Source organism: Cajanus cajan, chromosome 6, assembly GCF_000230855.2.
Source record: "Cajanus cajan strain Asha chromosome 6, NIPB_CcT2T_4, whole genome shotgun sequence".
NCBI classification, from domain to species: Eukaryota; Viridiplantae; Streptophyta; class Magnoliopsida; order Fabales; family Fabaceae; genus Cajanus; species Cajanus cajan.
In genome coordinates this window covers 60,380,916-60,401,491 of record NC_138522.1, presented here as the reverse complement: position 1 = coordinate 60,401,491, position 20,576 = coordinate 60,380,916, and the positions used below count along the sequence as shown (strand labels likewise).

At 24.8% G+C, this 20,576-nt stretch overlaps 1 protein-coding gene across 1 annotated transcript; it reads left to right on the top strand.

Annotated features, from left to right (window-relative positions):
• The first annotated feature begins 2,303 nt into the window (after positions 1–2,303).
• On the top strand, positions 2,304–20,014 carry SUVR4 (SET-domain containing protein lysine methyltransferase family protein). The gene is made up of 9 exons (XM_020383639.3): positions 2,304–3,549; positions 6,709–7,003; positions 7,338–7,740; positions 10,771–11,666; positions 14,683–14,948; positions 15,805–15,871; positions 16,005–16,055; positions 17,557–17,650; positions 19,568–20,014. Exons 2-9 carry the CDS (start codon positions 6,821–6,823, stop codon positions 19,582–19,584), a joined length of 1,977 nt encoding a protein of 658 aa, XP_020239228.1. The 5' UTR covers positions 2,304–3,549; positions 6,709–6,820; the 3' UTR covers positions 19,585–20,014.
• The last annotated feature ends 562 nt before the right edge of the window (positions 20,015–20,576 follow it).

Sequence of the window (20,576 nt, the reverse complement as noted above, 5' to 3'; positions counted from 1 at the left end):
TTAGTGCAACAAATTTAAGCATTTTTTTTTATTTACATATAAACTTAAAGGGAATATCCAAAAAGTTTAATAGTCACACATTGTTACTATAAAAGAGTTATGCATAATAAGAAATCATTATTACGATGAGTTTTAAGATAATTATTGTTAAAATCAATAAATTATCATAAAAATTATTTGTAATTAGATGACTATATAAAACTATTTCACACTATATATTTTTGTCTCATACTAAACAATAGTAGTTATCAAAAATCCATTAATAATTTAAAATAATATCAATTTATCATAATTCAAAGTGCATGCACACACATAATGTAACACTCTTAGTTTTCTAAAATAATTAAAAAGGTATTTTAATTAATTAAATAACATTTTATAAAATAATTTAGAAGTTTTAAAAAAAATATGAGAGTTTTTAATTAATAAATAAATGTTTGTGAAATTATTTTGTTATAGAAAGTATTTCAAAAAATTATGTGTTTTAATTATTTATTTAATTTATTATATTTTGGAAATATGTTTTTATATTATGGAATATTTAATTATATTTATTTTAAAAAAATAAAGCAAATAGTCATTTTATTATAAAAGAGGGTTTTTGAGGATAAACAATTTACACCTTCTAATTTTGTATGTTTACAATTTTTTCCTTCTTCTTAAGAACTGCCTAGAGATCTAGAAGGCAATCAACTTGTAAACTTACATTCGTATGTGAGTATTCATCAATGTAAAGAGGAATGATTAGTCTCCCTTTAATGTATGAATTGTTTGTTGAGTGGTGAGATTAGCTTAAATCTTTTTTTTTTTTTGTTCCTGTATATTGTGAGGGAGAAATCTCATTTTTGTTGTATAACTTGTGAATTTGCATTTTGTGTTCTTCTTACTATTTTATTTGTGATGATTGATAACTATGTGTTCAATTTCGTGTTAATTAAAGTAATTGTGAATCAATGGGTGCTTATAGTTTCTTTAAGAACCCTAAATATACAATAAAGTAAATTAGTAAATTACAGTGTTGTTTTAAACATTCACTTTTGTTGAAATTTAGTAATATGATAAGACAAAAGGTTCAAATAATCGAAGTATGTATTTGATGAATTACGTCACAGGTGTGATTAATTAGTCATGATGTGATGGGTCTTATATTGACTCCTTTTTAGATATACCAAACCAGTCATAGGCGTGATTGACAAGTGATAGTTATGATTGGTGAGTCATGGATATAATCAACGAGTCGTGTTATGATCATAGTTAGTGAGTTATAACTATAAGATGTTTCTTCCTTTTTTTTCTCTTTCCTTACTTATCTTTTCTCTCTTTTATCACCTTAGTAGCTCAAGTTAATTTATAAGTTTGAAATAAGTTGACAATGATTAGCTTAAGGATACAATTTAGATATTAGTAATGATAAATAAGTAATTGAGTTAATGTTCAACAATTATAATAGTGACACATATTTTTATATTGATTCATAATATTGATAGTATTACGAGAATGATTAAGTGATTAGTTAAATGATTAATTTAAGATTTGATCTTAAATATCAGGACTTGTTAATCGATGTATACATGATAGTGACATGATGTTTTTGTATGTGTGATAATAACATGTGTGGATTATGTGATGGTCATGTGATGTGAGGTCAAAGCTAAGTCTTAACAAAGATAAAGTCTAAGCATCTGGACTTAATAGTGATATGAGTAATGTGTATTTGTGATGTTATGATAATGTGATAATTGCATCGAACTTTGTGTGACATGTATCATAAGCATAAACTGTTTTTATGATGGATATATATGAAATATGCTACCACATAAGTTTGAATGATATGTGTTTTATTCACATAAACTTAAATATAATATCTCAATATATGGTGTTTCGTAAATATTTGATTCAATTATGAGTCATAATTATTTTTTAACTAAATTTATGACGCATTAAATAAAATAAACAGTCATATAAATTATACTATAAAATAATCAATCAACATTAATTATAATATTAAAAAAATAATTTTTATAATTATAAAATAAACAATCATATACATCATATTATGAAATAATTAAAACATTCATTATAATGTAAAAAATAAAATCACATAAATCATTGCACGGGCAACTCTGTGCATATGCTAATTAATTATAAGAATTTTTCAATATAAAAATATTGGTCCATTTTAATTTAAGTAAATGAAAACTTCATGTTTAAGTTGAATTAAATTTCAAGTTTCAAATTATTTGTTAATTTTAATTTTTTATCTATCAAAATGTTATTAAATTATTTTAAATTGATATTGTATATAATAATTAAATAAGTAGTGTTCATATTTAGATCAAAGTTATCTATTTAATAAATAGATATATATCATAATTTGGTCAAAATTATTGGTTCATTTTTAAAAATTAAAAAAATTGAAGAAAAAAAAACAATTAGACCCATAATGATCTTTTGCTTAAATTCTTAAAAACAATAATTAACTTAATAATTTTTATTTTCAAAAAATGTATTACTTTGTAGTTTTATATATTTTAAAAAAATTAATATAACTTTTATAAAATATTATTTTATAATTAAAAATCATAAATAAAAATCATGATAAAAAAAATGTTATAATTAATGTTAGATGAATTTTTTCATGGTATGATTTATATGATTACTTATTTTATTTATTGTACCGTCAATAAGATATTTAGTTGAAAAATAATATGACTAGTACATAGTATTTACAAAACATGACATTTTGAGATATCATATTTGAACTTTTTGTGATTTAAAGAGAACATATTAATATTTATTATAATGTGTTGTTTGACAAATATTTTCTTTAAAAAATTAATATTAATAAAAATAAAAATAACAAATGTTGTTAATATATCAAATGTTGTGAATGAACAATGATAATTGTTTGAACTCTAAAAACCTTTAACATGTTATTGACGTTATTGACTCTTTGTCTAATAATTATAGAGACCTATCTTCCCTAACAAAAAGTTACAATATTAATATAATTATTAGTTTATACAAGTAATATATACAAGGACTAGATTTGAACTTAATATTGTCAATATAATATTAATGAGTAAAATATTAAAATATATAAATTATATTTAAAATTTATGATCAATAATTTATATTATAGTATAATTTTTTATTAATAATTTATTTTAAAATATTAAAATTTAATTTATAAATAATTGTAATAAATAAAAATTAAAATAGAAACAAAAATTAATTTAAAAAAAAACTTTTTCATTAAAACAAACACTAAAAACATTTTGATATAAAAACATTTTATATATAAAAATTAATTTTGTAAAATAAAAAATAAAAATGTAACATGTAAAATGTAAATATCTACTTAAATTGTACCTGCCGTTATTATTTCCTATTTATACTCTCACAGACTCCCACTTTTTCTATTTGATAGACCTCGTAACAAATTATCCTTGAAAACAGACTATTCTCCTTCGGCTGCTCTTTTTTTTTTTTTCTTCAACCGTTTCATCTTTTCATCATCTGAATCAATCATTTCGTCTCTTTCTCCAGGTACATAATTCTTTATGGTATTGTTTTACATTTCCAAATACAGTATCTGATTTTTTTATAGATCAAGTACATTTCTCATCTATTACTCATAGGCGAACATAGTTTTAGGAGATCAAGTACATTTCTCATCTGTTACTCATAGGCGAACATAGTTTTAGGTTAAGTTTTGCTATTCTGTATGAGATGGACTGAAACTGACAAACAAAGGAAAGTTTAAAACTTGAATCCAAAGGAAGATGAAAGAAAAGTTATTATTTTTTTTCCTTTTCTATTTTAATCAAATAAAAGAAAATGAATCGTCATTTATATCAATTTTCTTTATTCTTCTCATCTAATAGTTTCATTAGTTTATTTTATTTTATTTTTTTTACTATTTTCACTTGTGTTTATTGAACTTTTCCGATAAGTTTTTAAATTATTAATAGAAATTGTATTACTAAAAGTTATTTATTTTTTAATTTAATTTTTATGTATTGCCAGAAATTTTTGTAAATAACAACTGATAAAAACCATTGTTATTATGAGTTTTGTGAGACAACTATCATCAATTTTACCAAATCTGAAATATATAGGTTTATGTGTATAAAAAGATTTTGTTAAGAAAGACAAAATTTGCTCCACTGTCAAATAAAGATATTTTTTAGTGATTATATATATATATATATATATATATATATATATATATATAATGTGTATTTTTTGATTAAAAATCTGTTAAACATGATTTATATTTTTATAGTTTTGTTCTAGGAAATGTGATTCATTACAGGAAAATCAGATTAAAAAAGGTGATTGAGAAAAAAATTTCAGTACAGATAGATTGTGACAATGTTAATAAAAAAAATAAAAATGAGAGTGATTTTCTTTAGAAGTATTTTTTTAATCAAAATTGAATTTTACCTTGTTAAATATTACACTAAATGTAATTATATATTATCAAGATAAAATACTAATTATGATTAGAAAATAACATCAACAATGTCATTACATATAGTATTACATATAAATTTTGCCATTTTTAAATTTAAACTAGTATTTAAGTATGCACAAGTTAAATATTTATAGCTTAAATATGTTTTAAGTCCCTCAAATTTAGGATAAATTTATTTTTAGTCCTTAAATTTAAAATTATTATTTATAGTCTCTATAATTTTAAAAAATCTTATTTTAGTCCTTATATTCAAATTTTGTTAAGAAATTTATCAAATATTATTATATAAAATTTATCTATTGGTATCCCTGTTAGTGAAAATATCACATTAAATCCAGTTGATATTGCATAACTGTCTTAATTTATCACTTTCCAATATATTATTAGTGACATGAGAGACTAAAATAAAATTTTTTAAAATTATAAGAGTTAAAAATAATAGTTTTAAATTTGAGGAGACTAAAAATAAATTTATCTTAAATTTGAAAGAGTAAAAACATATTTAAACTAATATTTATTATATATAACTAAAATTTAAAATAAATTATATATATATATATATATATATATATATTACAATTAAATATATAAGTTATATATAAAATTTGAATAAACAAATAGTTTTAAATATATAAACTGTATTTTAAATTTATGATAAATAATTTAAATTATAACATGAGATTATTTTTTTTATAAATAATTATTTTTAAAATATTAAAACTTAATCATCAAATAATTATAATAAATAAAAATTACATTATATATAAAGTTAAAAAAATATCTAAAATTTTTGTAAAGAAAACACTTTTGCAAGAGTTGATTACACATACTTATTTTTAGAGCTGTCAAAGTGGGCTCCAGCCCGCGGGTCAACTCGGCCCACCTTGAAAACGGGCCGGGCTGGGCCAAGAAAAATAAAAAATTTATGATAGGTCAAAAAATGTGACCCGGCCCACTTTCGACCCGGCCCACCCGGGTTGAACCCGTGGTGGGCCGGGCGGCCCACCTGGCCCACTTGCCAACCCATCCCCTAAACCCACTAACAATCCACTAACAACTCACTTAACTATTTATTATTATATATGCATTATTTTAATAAGATATCATTTTTTTTATAGATAAAGATAAAATCAATGTTAAACAATATGAAATTACTATAAATTTATCTATCCAAACCTCTAATAAAATTTAATATTGATGAATAATCACTCTCATGAAAGATTTTTTATTTTTTGTTTTAATTTTTAAAGTTGCACACTTATTAATTTAATTTTAATGTTGTATCCATGATACTTAGTTTAATAATTTTTACTTTATATTAAATATTATTTTATATTGAAATTTATTTTAAATTATAATTTTTTTTTAAATCAGGTGGGTTGGTGGGCGGCCCGTTTAGTCCACCAACCCGTGGTGGGCCGGGCCAAACGGGCCGGGCTTTCCCGTTTTGACAGCTCTACTTATTTGCATATATCTACTATTATATAAAGAGAATATATCTTTTTACAACTATTTTTAGTCTTCATTTATGTTTAAGGCTATTTTACCCTTTTTAAATATAGATTACCTCAGTATTCTTAAGGACATGTTTATATAGAAAACATTTTCAAAAAAATTCTTAACCTTCTATTACTTTCAAATTTTCTTTTTATGTTTATTTTAGATGAAATTTCATTATTTTTCTAAGTAAATTATTAATAGATAAAAATAGCTTTATATCACAATATAATTTGTTTATCATACATTTATAATATAATTTACACATTTAAAAATATTTTTTTACAAATTATAATTATAATATATATATTTTTAAAAGTAATTTTTTATTATAAATTTTAGTTATATTAAATAAGTATTCATTTATATATTCTAAGGCATTTTTATTATAAATTTTATTTATATACTCAAAGTTACTTTTAAAAAAATTTATTTATATAAAATAACTTTTTTATTTTTGTTGATTTTGCAAAATAAAAGATTAATATAATGTAATTTGTGAAGGGTACGGATTTTTTTATTATAAATAAATTAATTAAAGAGATTCAAATATGATGCAAAAGTGTTGGAATTTGTTTATGTGCAACTTTTAAAAGACATTCAATTATAAGTTTTAGAAAACGTTGTCCTGGATTTTTCTTATTGCCTCAGAGATCTGTTGCAAGGTGTTTCACCTTTCGTAATTTCAAGCTCCCCTCTAACTTTGTTTTTAATTCATTGAACATATACAGGAGGAGGATTGATTTTTGGTCATATAAAGTTCGAGTTGATAGTGACCTTTGATAAAAGGCCATTTAAAAAGATAGTGTTAAATTCAGGTGACACTTATTTTTTGGAAGCATCATGGCCCCTAATCCAAGAGTTAGTAAGGCCTTTAACTTTATGAAGGCCTTAGGAATTTCTAGTGTGAAGGTAAAGCCAGTGTTGATAAAGCTGTTAAAAGTTTATGAAGGAAACTGGGAACTTATTGAAGATGACAATTATCGGACACTTGTAGATGCATACTTCGATGTTGAGAAAGAAAAGGTTCTTTTCTATTATATATATACTTTAGCATATTTTATAGACTGTCTTTGTAAATATTCTATTCATGTTTACCAATGTCTTATTTATACATAAACTTATATATATAAATATTTCAAAATTTTGTTATATTCTTCTTTCCTATAAATATTTCTGCATAAGCTTATTTAAACATGCGTGTTTAATGCCTGTGTACCTATTGGCCTATTGGTATCTGCAACAGGCTAGGAAGTTTGTTTCATACTATTTTTGGTTGTATCATTTGAATCTTCATCAGGCATTTTTCCCTTTTGAATATTTTAAAAGTTAATCCCATGTTATACGCTTCTTCAAATAGGTAGCTGAAAGTGAGAAAAAAGGTAATGACAGTTGTTATGGTGGAGAGAAACCAATTCAGGAACCTATCCTGATAGATGATGATGACAAGGATTTATCAAGTCAAATGTTACGTGAAGAAGATAATAAAATATCACCAAAGTCTTTTGAGCAGAATAGCATTGAGCCATCTCAAACGTTCATGGAAGATATTATGGCCAAAACCAGTTCACAAGCATCACATACAAGTACGTCGAGTGAGGTAGAAAAGATTTCAACTTTACCTCACGTGGCAGCTAAAGATAGAAAATCATATCCTCACGAGAAAGCATCGTCTGCTGGGCATTCTGGTCATTTCGAGAAAGAGATTGTGAAGCCAAGAAATAAGAAACCCAAGTTACAACTTACTTCGACGAATCGTAAAGGTAATCATGCCTACTTCTCCCACTAATAACTTTAATCTTCTTTTTTTGAAACTAGAAGCGTGACTCTCAAAAAGTAATTCTCGGTAAAATTATTTTATTTAATAACTCATGATTAATAAAGAAATTTTCACAATTCAACATTGATAAATCTTTTTTTATGTTTAAAAATTAAGTTGATAAATTTTTTAAAAATTTAAAAATTATATGATATATTTTGACATATAGATTTAAATCGATGTATAAAATGTTTTTATGATTATCTGTTAATTTAAATTAATGAAATAAATGATCACATAGTTTTTAAAATTTTAAAAAATTGATTGACTTGATTTATACATTAAGAATTTTTAATTTATTGGTTGAATTGCTAAATTATACATCATAAGTTATTAAATAGAGTAACATTTTCAATAATTACTTTCAAAGTAATTTGATTATAAGGAGGGATTAAATGATTCTAAAAATAACTCTTGGTAAAACTATCCCTCTCTATAACTTATTGCGTATGTTAAGTTTTAATGATCAAATTATCAAATTAAAAATTTTTAATGTATAGATTATATCTACACATTTTTTAAAAATTGTATGATACTTTGTTATATAAATTCAAATCAACTTAGAAATTATTATTTAGATAATTTGTCAATTTGAAATGACGAAATGAAGTATCAAATAATTTTTAAAATTTTAAAAAATCTATAAACTTGATCTATGTATCAAGAATTTTTAATTTAATGATTAAATCGTTAAAAATTAACACACACAACGAGTTATTGAATGAAATAAATTTATCAAAAATTATGCTTGGAGTCATTTGATCTCTTCTCTCTATCTCTTCTCTATCTATATATAGATGAATTCTAGTGTGCACCATCTTTATGTGTGATCTATATTGTACCTCTTTTAACTATTTTTAGATTTATCTCATCTGCATGGTATTACCGTATCTTTTTTACCAAATTATTTTTCCTTTTTTTTTCCTTTCCCTCCTCCCTCTCATGTTCTTCGTCCTTACCAACACAAAATTGATGCTTACATGGACCACCGAGTTATTAAGACCATCTTTGAAAAAACATCTACTTGTATTTTTTATCATCATATAATGCATTGTAGAATGATCAATTTTTTAGCATTCGTAATAACATTTGTGGTGGAACAAAGTGTATCTTAGTAAGTTGTTAATTTAAGAAACATTTGCAGTGAGTACATAGATATGTGCGTGCATTAGGCTGAATTTTGTTACACAGTACATTCCAATGTGGTTGGTGGTTTGGAAACTAGACGTTGCCGTTGAAAGGGGAGACCGAAGAGCCCGAACATTTATTCTCAAATATGGTACATTGGTTTGGATTTGTTCCAATATTATTTGATGAGTAGGAGTATTAAAAAATCCAAATTGATCCATAATCAAACCGATTTGTTTTGAGAAAATTTAAATCAATTTGCTGTGCAAAATCAGTTTAATTATCATATTTAATTTCACAAAGTGAATTAGTTTGATTTGATTTTTAAAAATTAATATATATATATATATATATATATATATATATAATGAATAATTATATCAAATCGATCAAATTAAAAAAAAAAACTAAATCAATTTAAAATAATCGATTCAATTTTATAAAATTAATCGATTCTGTTTAAATATTTCAAAAATTTCATCCGGTAACACCTTTAGATATGAGAAAGCAACCCCTCACAAATACCATGGGACATTGGTTTTTCTATTCTAGAAATGGTAAAGCTCTCATCATATGGGGGTAGGAGATTTTGCAAGCGCATGGAGTGGTAACCGGTGGAGAGTTGTGGCGGAGGGAGGGGCCGAATGCGTTTGGGTTCTTAAAGAGGAGAGAGTAGTCTCGGAGGGGTGAAGAATTCTAGAGAGATGGGAGCATAAATGATCCAGTGGGATAGATGTAGAAAATCATTTGTTGAATAAAACTAATCTACTGGGCAAAAAAAACATGGTCCACCATAAACTATCTATCAAAGTAGACCACTTTTATTTATTTATATATATATATATATATATATATATAACAAATAAATTTATATTATTTAGATTTTATTTAATAAATAATATTTTATATCAAATTTTAAAAGTTTTTAATATATAAATCAAGTTTAAAAATTTTGAAAATTATTTGATGTTCTATTTTATTAATTTGAATTGACAGATAATAATAAAAATATTTTATATGTTTAGGGTTTAATAAATTGTAGACTTGATTTATACATTAAAATTTTTTAATTTAATGATTGAAACATTAAAATTTATGTAAAATATAAGTTATTAAGTGTAAGTAAACTTATTTTTATAAGTGAATCTTTCCTCATATATATATATATATATATATATATATATAAAGAATTATTTTACTTAATAATTTATGTTTTATATCAAATTTCAACGATCTATTAATTTAATAAAAAAAATTTAATGCATAAATGATGTTTATGATTTTTAAAAAAAATTAAAAATTATGTGATAATTTGTTATAAAAATTTAAATTATCGTATAAAATACTTTTATGATTAACTATCAATTTAAATTAATGAAACGATATATCAAATAAATTTTTATATTTTTAAAATTTTGTAGACTTAAGAACTTTTAATTTATAATTTAAGATTTTATACGTTGATTTAAATTTATATAATAAAGTATAATATGATTTCAAATTTTCTTAAAAATTGTAGACTTAATAATTTTAATTTAAAGGTTGAATTGTTAAAATTTGATATAAAACTTGAATTATTAAGTAAAATAAGTTTGTCAAAACTCACTTTTGGAGTAAGTAAATCTTTGATATGTAGAGACATTTTAATTTTTTAAAATAATTATAAATTATTAAAAAAATGATTTCTTAAATTAATTAAGGCCATAATTTTAGAGAGTCCAACATCATTGATTCCTTTAGCGAATTCCTTGAAGTGGTGCTGTGATTGGTTGTTGTTTTGGGTTTATATAATTTCTTTTTAAGTAAAAGACTGCTTTGTAGTTAATTTCTTGCTGATTTTCTTCAGGTTTATCTGATGCGTCCGAAGGAAGTCATTTTGTTAAACCTTTGTCAATTCAGGATCAGGATTTTCAAAGTAAACATGATATATCAGCATGCAACAATGATACTACCGCTTATAATGGAAACATTAAGATTGGTTCTTCGAGTCTGGGAGAAGTAAAAATACTTTTAGATTGTGACTCTGCCTTGGGACAACCAAACTTTAGTATTCCTAATTTGGATTTTGTAATGAAGTTCATGGACAGGAAGTACCTCAGCTCTTGCAACACTGTTGGATCCCATTTTTCTATGCCAAAGCTATTAGATGATTTTTGCAGTAGTTATCTCAAGTTGGGACATCGAAAGGGATCAAATTCCAAACATGGCAATTCACAGCAATGTGATAATCAAGGTGAAAGGAATTCCAGTCATTTTATCAGTGACATAACAAAAGGTTCAGAAAAGGTGAAAATATCATTAATTGGTGAAATTGGCAAGGAGGACTTGCCAAAGTTTAATTACATACCATATAATATAATATATCAAAGTGCTATTGTAAGCATTTCTTTGGCTAGGATTTCGGATGAGGGTTGCTGTTCTGATTGTTCAGGCAACTGTCTTTCCGCATCATTGCCTTGTATATGTGCTCAGGAAACTGGTGGAGAGTTTGCTTACACTCCGCAAGGTTTGTTGAAACAAGAATTTCTAACAGCTTGTATGTCTATGAAGAATGAACCTCAAGATCATCATTATGTGTACTGTCAAGAGTGCCCTTTGGAGAAGTCCAAGAATGAGTACATGCCTGAACGCTGCAAGGGGCATATGGTTAGGAAATTTATTAAGGAATGCTGGAGGAAATGTGGATGTGACATGCAATGCGGAAATCGATTAGTGCAACGAGGTATAACATGCAAATTGCAGGTAAGCATTTCTTGTATACTCTTACAACTTTTTTATCAATTATGATAATCGAGTTAATCAACTAATATACTGTCAGTATAATTTATACTCACAACCAATTATATCTTTTAATTGTATTATGTCACTTTTAAAAGTAAATGTGTTTATACTGATATGGTACAATTAAAAGATATAATTGGTTGGCAGTGTAAAAAAACTTTATACTGACAATGTATAGGTGATTAACTCATCCTATTATTGGTAAGAACTAAGAAGTATCTCCTATAGGGATGGGCAAAATGAACTGAACTGAACTGAACTTATAAAAATTATACTAAACTTAAAAATAGTTCTCATGAACTGAATTAAACTAAATATTAGTTCAGACGAACTGAACTGAACTGTTTTTTATTCTATTAAACTGTACTGTACTGAACTATACTGAACTATAATATAAACTAAACTGAACTGCTCTACACCTTAATCTGTTTTTGAACTGCACTATTTTTGAACTGAACTATTCATGAACTGCTTCTAAACTGTGCCTAAACTGCATCATGTCCAAGAATAAATTACAACCATATAACATGCTAACAAATAAAAAAGATTATATAAATTAGTTTCATTCCCTTTAAAATAATATAACTATTGCAAATCATATCTATCACTTCCAAATCATATACCTAGACAACCAGAACCCAAATCTAGAAATGCAACTCTTGCAACTAGTTTCACACCCTTTAAAATAATATAACTATTTTTTTAAAAGTTAAGATAATATTTCATCAATAAAAATTATCGTAAGTATAATTAATTCTTAATTATTAATTTTAAGATATTGTATAAATCATGTTTATAAAAAAAAGCAAAATCCTTTGAAAACATATGTACGTCAATCATACCCCCAACTCAGAAAATCATTCGTAGAACCTCAAACCCTTGAAACCAATGCACAATCTCAAGTCCAAATGCATCACACTGCCGTCAACAAACTATAGTTAGGGAAAAAAGTTTTTGACGGAAAAATTCAACACCCAGATGAAGATAAGAAGCTTTTCACACATAGAGAAGGTGAGTGAAGGAAAATAAAAACGAAATTGCATGACCCATTGGAATACTTACGAATGAGTAGAAAAGTGAAGATTGCATTTTCGCATTTACTGGTGGGCGGTGGCTGGTTAATTAGGGATTCCGGATTCCTAATAGTAGCGTGCGTGCGTAGTTTAATTGCAACCCGTGCTCGTGCGTGGTTTTATTTTTTAACGTGTAGTTAATTTTAGTTAACTAAACTGTAACTTAAATAAGTTCAGTTTTTTAAAACTGAATTAAAAAATAGTTTAGTTCAGTTTTATTTTAAATAGTTTTAGTTTTTTAGTTTAAAATAATTCAGTTATTAATAGTTTTAGTTAAGTTAAGTTAATTTTGCCCAGCCCTAATCTCCTAGTTTTATTAATAACTAATATATGTCAAGAAATATAATTAATCACTTCTAATCTTCTTTTAATTATTTTTTTTTTCATCCACAAAATTTGAATATAAAATATTGTTTAAAAGATTGAATTCATTATGACTAATGGTTTGCTGGTATTGATTGATAATTTGAGATTCCTTCATAATTTCTTAATGGTTTATTTCATCATTTGATTCATGAAATTTTGAAAAAAATTAATTCGTACGTAATTTGAGATTTCTCAGAATTAGAAATTCATTAGTAATACCTAATCTTTTTTTATAAGATGAGTTATATCATTGTATTTGGACAATCACATTTGCATTATCATTGATGTGTATCAAGTTTTAATTCTTATTAATTAAAACCTAATACATTTAGATGATGAGGAGGGATCCTAAATCTTAAACCTGAACTATGTTTAATAACTCATGTTTTACATTCTATTTCAATGATCCAACCGTTGAATTTAAAGTTTTTAATACATAGATAAAGTCTTCAAATTTTTTAAAAATATTTTAAAAACTATTTGATACTTCATTTCATTAGTTTAATTTAACATATAAAATATCTTTGTAATTATTCATCAATTTGAATTTGAAACAAAATATCAAATGATTTTCAAAATTTTTAAAATTTGTAGACTTAATCTATGTATTAAGAACTTTAAATTCAACATTAAAATTTGATGTAAAATATGAATTATTGAATTAAATAAATCTAAGACTTACTCCATAAACAGATCCCTCCTTTTAGATAATAACATGAAATAATAATTTGTTATGAATGTCCAAAAATGGTGATATGAGAAAAATTTACTCAAATTCAATTATAATTTTTTTTAATTTAAAGACCTAATTAAAACAGAAAATGAAAAACAAAATAAATATACTTTGTATATCTCGTTATTCTTGCCATTGCTTTCTTTAATAAATTGTATTTTGAAAACTCTATTACTTGTTAATATGCTCTTTATTATAGATTGAAAGTCACAAATTTTGATGGATCTTAATACTAAATTAAAAGACATATTCATAAATAAAATACAAAACGCACAATATTTGTAATTAACTTCCATTAAATTTTTACATTCAATAAAAAAAAAAGTGTTAGAGAAGTTATTATTGATATTATTATATCTTTATCAATTTGAATAAGGTCACAAATGTTAGTTGTTGCAAGAAAATAGTTAAGAGTTGAAACCTTATGAACCCCTTACTAAAAACTTTGGAATTGGATCCTCATATAACATCCCATTATGCTTTGTAATTCTGCTGGATCTCAACACCTATAGTGGCTGGCTGTAAGACCTTTGGCTAGTCTTAAGAAAACACCGCAATGCCTTCATCAACACCCGTACCATTTGTTTGTGGCTAAGAAGCACGGTAGAAAACCTTGAGAAATCAACAAATTCTAGCTATTACAGTTAGAGTCAAAGTTTGATAAACCCCACTTTAAGAAAATCCCATAACGCTCATACCTTCTACTTCACACTTAATTTTTATACCTTGCAATAGAATCCTAACACAATCATTACTTTGCTCTTGATGCATCATAATGAGTGCCTTTTCATCTTTTTTACTTCAGGTGTTCTTAACTCGTGAAGGTAAAGGCTGGGGCCTTAGAACGTTAGAAGATTTACCAAAGGGAACTTTCGTATGTGAATATGTTGGAGAAATATTAACCAATATGGAGTTATACGATAGGATTATGGGGAATGTTGGCAAAGAAAGACATACATATCCTGTAACTCTTGATGCGGACTGGGGCTCAGAAAAGGGGTTAAAGGATGAAGAGGCACTATGTTTAGATGCAACAATTAATGGTAACGTTGGAAGGTTCATCAATCATAGGTAATAATATACCAAAAATACTACTCTGGTCTTTTATATATAAGAAATAAATAACTGTATTTTTCTTCTTCCCAATTATAAGAAATATACACTCACTTTCATTCTTTCAATGTGTTAATAAAAATTATTATTCTTAGTTTTATTGCAAAGCCTGTTAATAATGAGACCTTCATCTCTCATGCAAGTAAAGCTATATATTGACTTATTAACTATATAATTTACATTTGTTGGTGGGAAAATTATTCTTTAAATTACTATTATATCTTTAAACATAACCACTACTTTAACTATGTCATTAAAAACTTTTTTTACATTGTGAACCAATCAAAATTTACTATTAATTTAACTTTTAAATTAGTTATTATAAAAAGCAATAAACATTATACATGATATAGATTTAATTAGATGACTGATTAACTATATTTTACTGGCATAGCCTTTTTTCTCTTAACTTTACTGATACATTAAGAACAAAATATAATTTGATCACATTAATCAACTTAATTTTTTTTGTCTTGTAGAATTAGTTGTTTTTTTTTTCTCAAATAAAAGCCAAGATGTACTACCTTTTTTTAAAAAAATTCATCATTTTCAATTAAAATAGAATGTAATTACAATGCATGTGTCATCTAATAATATGATTTCTAGTGGATTGAAAGTATAAAATTTTTATATTGATCCTATGATAATTAATCTCCTAAAATTACTACTTGCTTAACCAGTCAGATAAAATTTTGGCATCTTTAATGGCCAAACATGCTCAGTTTAATGTTTCATTTTTTACTGTCGCTTTCTTTTCTTTTAAGTGAACAGGCCCGAGGACAGAACAATTATTGATCTGTGTTTTTTATTTCAGATGCCATGATGCAAATCTCATAGACATTCCTGTTGAAATAGAGAGTCCAGATCATCATTATTACCACGTAATTAATGATTAGTTTCTTTCATATTCACGTAGTTCTCATACACCATATTGATTTATTTAGTTTTGTGCATAACATTAAAAATTAAATTACGGGCGTACACTTAAAATTGTGCCTTGTTCCTTTGGAGCAGCTTGCGTTCTTTACCAACAGGAAAGTGAGTGCATATGAGGAGTTGACATGGGTAAGTCAGTTGGACCGATATAATATAAGACATGTACCTATTATAATTATTGTGCGTTTGTAATAGTTTATGAATTTAATTTAAATGCATGAATAGTGAACATAGTTGTTTCAATATCACCTAATTATAATGGCATGAAGGTAATTAAATTTTTTAATTTTTATAATAATTATTAATCATGTATAGTTTAATTTTTCTTAGATAGATGTAATACTTTGTTGGAGGTGGTGTCATATGCCTGTAAAGTATCTTAAATGCTATTGTTGTAATGCTCCCATATATGTTCCGGTACCAAATTCATGCAGAGATACCGCATTAAACAGGAAGATGATCATAATGACTCATATAAGTAGAGAATCGACTTTATAAAATTGAATTGGGGTTGTATAAAATGATATAAATTTATCTTAAGTCACTAGATTTTAATCTTTTAGTAACATTTTCTTGTTTACATTTATTAAAATGTTACTATATATTAAATAAATATGTTATTTTGTAACACTTTTTTGAAAAATGTCATTATAAGTAGAGTAACATTTTTTATTTCAATATTATTCTTTTTAATTGTTTTCAAAATCAAAATTTCATATCGAGTAAAAAAAATTTACATAAGTTATTTTGCAACATTTTTTTTGAAAAATGTTACTATAATTGCTTCTAAAGTCATAGTCCCACATCAAGTAAAAAAAAGTATATTTCTTTTATATCTAATTGTAACTCATAATTAAAGTCCCACATCGAATAGATTAATAACTCATAAAGAGTATATATACTCATATAGTTATACTTAAGATAAATAAAATTTGATATTCTATATATAATTAGTGGTGACTAACTAAAAATGTCTTTCCCTAAAAACTTAAAGAAGGCTAGAAGTTTAGGAGACATAAAAATATAATAATTGGTAGTAATATTTAAATTAAAATTAATTATTATTTTATAAGATTATCAAAATCTTGGCAACATCATTAAAATGTTACAAAAAATTATTAAAATGTTACAAGAATACTACTTTGATAACATTTAAAAAATGTTACCTATTTATGCAAAAATGTTATTAAAAGTCTTTAGCAACATAGACTATATACAACATTTGATAATATGTTGCTAAAACAAATTAACAACATTTATACATAATTAAGTAACATTTTTCAAATGTTGCTAAATACCATTTGTGTTGTAGTGAGTTCTTAATAATTTTTTTTGAATGTTGTTAAATTTATCAAACTATATTTTATTGAACTACTTATAGATGACCTGTAAACTTCAGGTCGAAGATTTTCAATGATTAGCATGAGTGTGTTATAGATCTTATGTTAATTAATGAGATAATCATAGATGTGTATATAAATAAAAAATAACTATCATTTTTCAAATTAATTGTATAGAGTTGAATTAAATACAAATTCACTTTTTAAAATGAATTTCTCAAATCTTCGATGTCCATGAAGACTGTACCAAGCACTTTATTTTTCTCATGGGTATGTGCCATTACTTGCAGGATTATGGTATTGATTTTGATGACCACGATCATCCTATTAAAGCATTTCGGTGTTCTTGTGGAAGCGTTTTCTGCTGTGATAAGAAACAAAAAGGTTAGTATACAATTAGACAAGTGTTTTGGGATCTTATAATTTTGCATTCTGTTTATTTTAATGTAATTAAAATTAAAATTTATAATAAATAAATATTTTAAATATAAAATTATTTTTAAACCTTGATAATTTTTCTTAAAAAATATTGATATAGAGATGAAAGATGAAATGAATAAATATTCTATTATTAATAAGAGGAGTCATTGAGAGAATTTTTTTGGTTAGTTAAAAAGTATTGCGTAAGGCACATTAAAAAAAAAAAGTTAAAATCAACTTTGTTCTTTATTTATTATAATAATAGTTTTTCCATCTAACTTATTCAAAATATGAGGTGATAAGTTGATTTTAACATGTGGGAAAAACTCATTTTAAGTTAACTTATGCTTATAAGGAGAAATGTAGGTAAGAAGCTCACTTTTCAAGTTAACTAATAATATAATTTAGGATTAAATATAAGGGAGTTTTTAATTTGTCTTTGTAAAAAAAATTCATTTTTCTAAAATTTGAAATTATTAATTTTAGTCGTTATTATTATTATTATGTGATTTTTGTTAATTAGTTGTGTATATATATCATATGATTAAGTTATCACCTGGTGAATGTTAAAAGTAAAAAATAATGACTTTAGATTTTAGAATGATGAAAATCAAAGAAAATATTTTATGAGAAAAAAATTCAATAAATTTACAATTTTAGAAATATAAAAAAAAATTGTTTACATGAACCAAAATCGAAAACTATTCCATGACTAAAATTATTTAAACATTTAATTTATAATATTGAAGAATATACATAAAGAATAATTCATTTACTTTAAGAATAAGTTTACTTAGATTTGCTCCATTTTACATCAAATTTTAATAATTCAACCATTGAATTAAAAGTTTTTAGTGCATAAATTAAGTTTATAAAATTTTTAAAATATTTAAAAACTATTTGATACTATATTTTATTAATTCAAATTAACTGATAATATATATATATATATATATATATATATATATATATATATATATATATATGAGGAAAGAACCATTTACTCCAAGAGTAAGCTTATTTAGACTTACTTTGTGATGATTGAATTTAAAGTTAATGCATAGATCAAATCTACAAATTTTTAAAAAAATTAAAAATTATTTGATAATTCATTTTATTAATTTAAATTGACGAATAATTATTAAATTTGATATAATGAAGTATCAAATTATTTTCAAATTTTTTAAAAATTTATAGATTTGATCTATGTATTAAGAATTTTAAATTTAACGGTTAGATCAATGAAATTTAATGTACAACATGAGTTATTGATCAATAAGCCTACCTAGACTTATTTCTAGAATAAACGAATCTCCCTCTATATATATAATAAAGTAATGTCACTATTTTGTTTGGTTTTTCGGTAGCATAATGTAGGATTATCTTTAAATATGCAAGTGTTCCCAAAACAAAAAAGGCATGATAGTTAAGACTTACAAGAGTGTTGGTAACTATATAAGTAGTATGATCTATCAAAATTTATTTATAATACTTTTTTTGTGAATAATAAAAAGTTTCTTCAGAAGAATGTGTTGTTAATCACTATAATGTATTGTTAATTGTTTTACTCAACATATACTACCAACATGAATGAAAGAGACTGCTAATTTGGTCTTTCCTAGGATGCACTCCACATCAATTTGGCATCCTAATATTAAAAGTGGCATCAATTTTACTCTTGGTCTTTGGAAGACTTTGAAAATCCTTAATGATATGTGAGCAACCTTTGGGGAACATAGGTTTCTTCATATTTTTCATCAAGTTTTATCTGTATATTGTTTATGTCGTTCTAATAATATGCTTTTATTTTATTGGTTTGAACGAATATGATAAGACTGATGAAGTTTCTACTTTCATTTACGATGGCTCAACTATATATAGGAAAAGGAAAAATTTAAAATCTAGTTCCTGTAACAAGAAGAACGTCTGATCTTAAACGATTGAAGTGAAGCCATCTTGCGTTCCGTATAGAAGGTGGGAATCAAATAAATTTCTCGAGGCATTCATGTTCTCTTTTCATTATGGCTCCATACTGCACTCTAGTTTCAGCTCCGATCGATCTGTTCATACATTGAAGCATAGTGTTACTGCAAATTATCAACTATATATAATCAGATGATAGTCCTGACTTTCTCTCCAATGACGCAATTTTTGACATTTTTGATCTGATTGATGCCGTTGTTTATCTTCCGGGAAAGGAACTACAATGCTGAAATTGGAAGTGGGGGTAGTTTAGACTATTACTTGTTCATTTATACTTCTGTTGTTAATTGTTTTGTAACATCCTACCCACGTTGGGGATCTAATAACGATCTCAATTTGAATTTACCCTTCCTAGTTAAGGATCATTTGCAATAATCATGCATCCTAGGCACCGTTTTATGTAGAAATTGTTCTAGGAAGCATCGTTTTAAATAAGCATCTACTATATAAATATTGAACTGATAATTTACACGCGTAATTATAAACTCATGAAAGGATACAATTAAAATTGCTTAAATAGTATGCATAACAATAAACTATATTGGTAGGTGTATTGTTATTTTGTTAAAAAAGGTCTATTTTTTTTAGTAATAATATATATTGTTAAGCTAAATGAAACAATATAACTATCGATGTCTATCAAGTTTGATAATATGCAGTTAAACAAGACTTGTATAGAAGTATAATACAGCCCAAATACGCCAAGTTTGTGTATTTTATTAACTAAAAATGAGTCTTGATTTGTAGGAAAAATATTAAAATCTTGTTTAGGATTAAGAAAAAGAACAAACTAGCCTCTCTCTAATTATTTTAGAAAATAAGAAGAGATCGATTATTAAAGCTTGTAATTAACAACTAAAACCAATTTATTAATTTTTTGAATAAAAAAATAACAAACAAATTTATC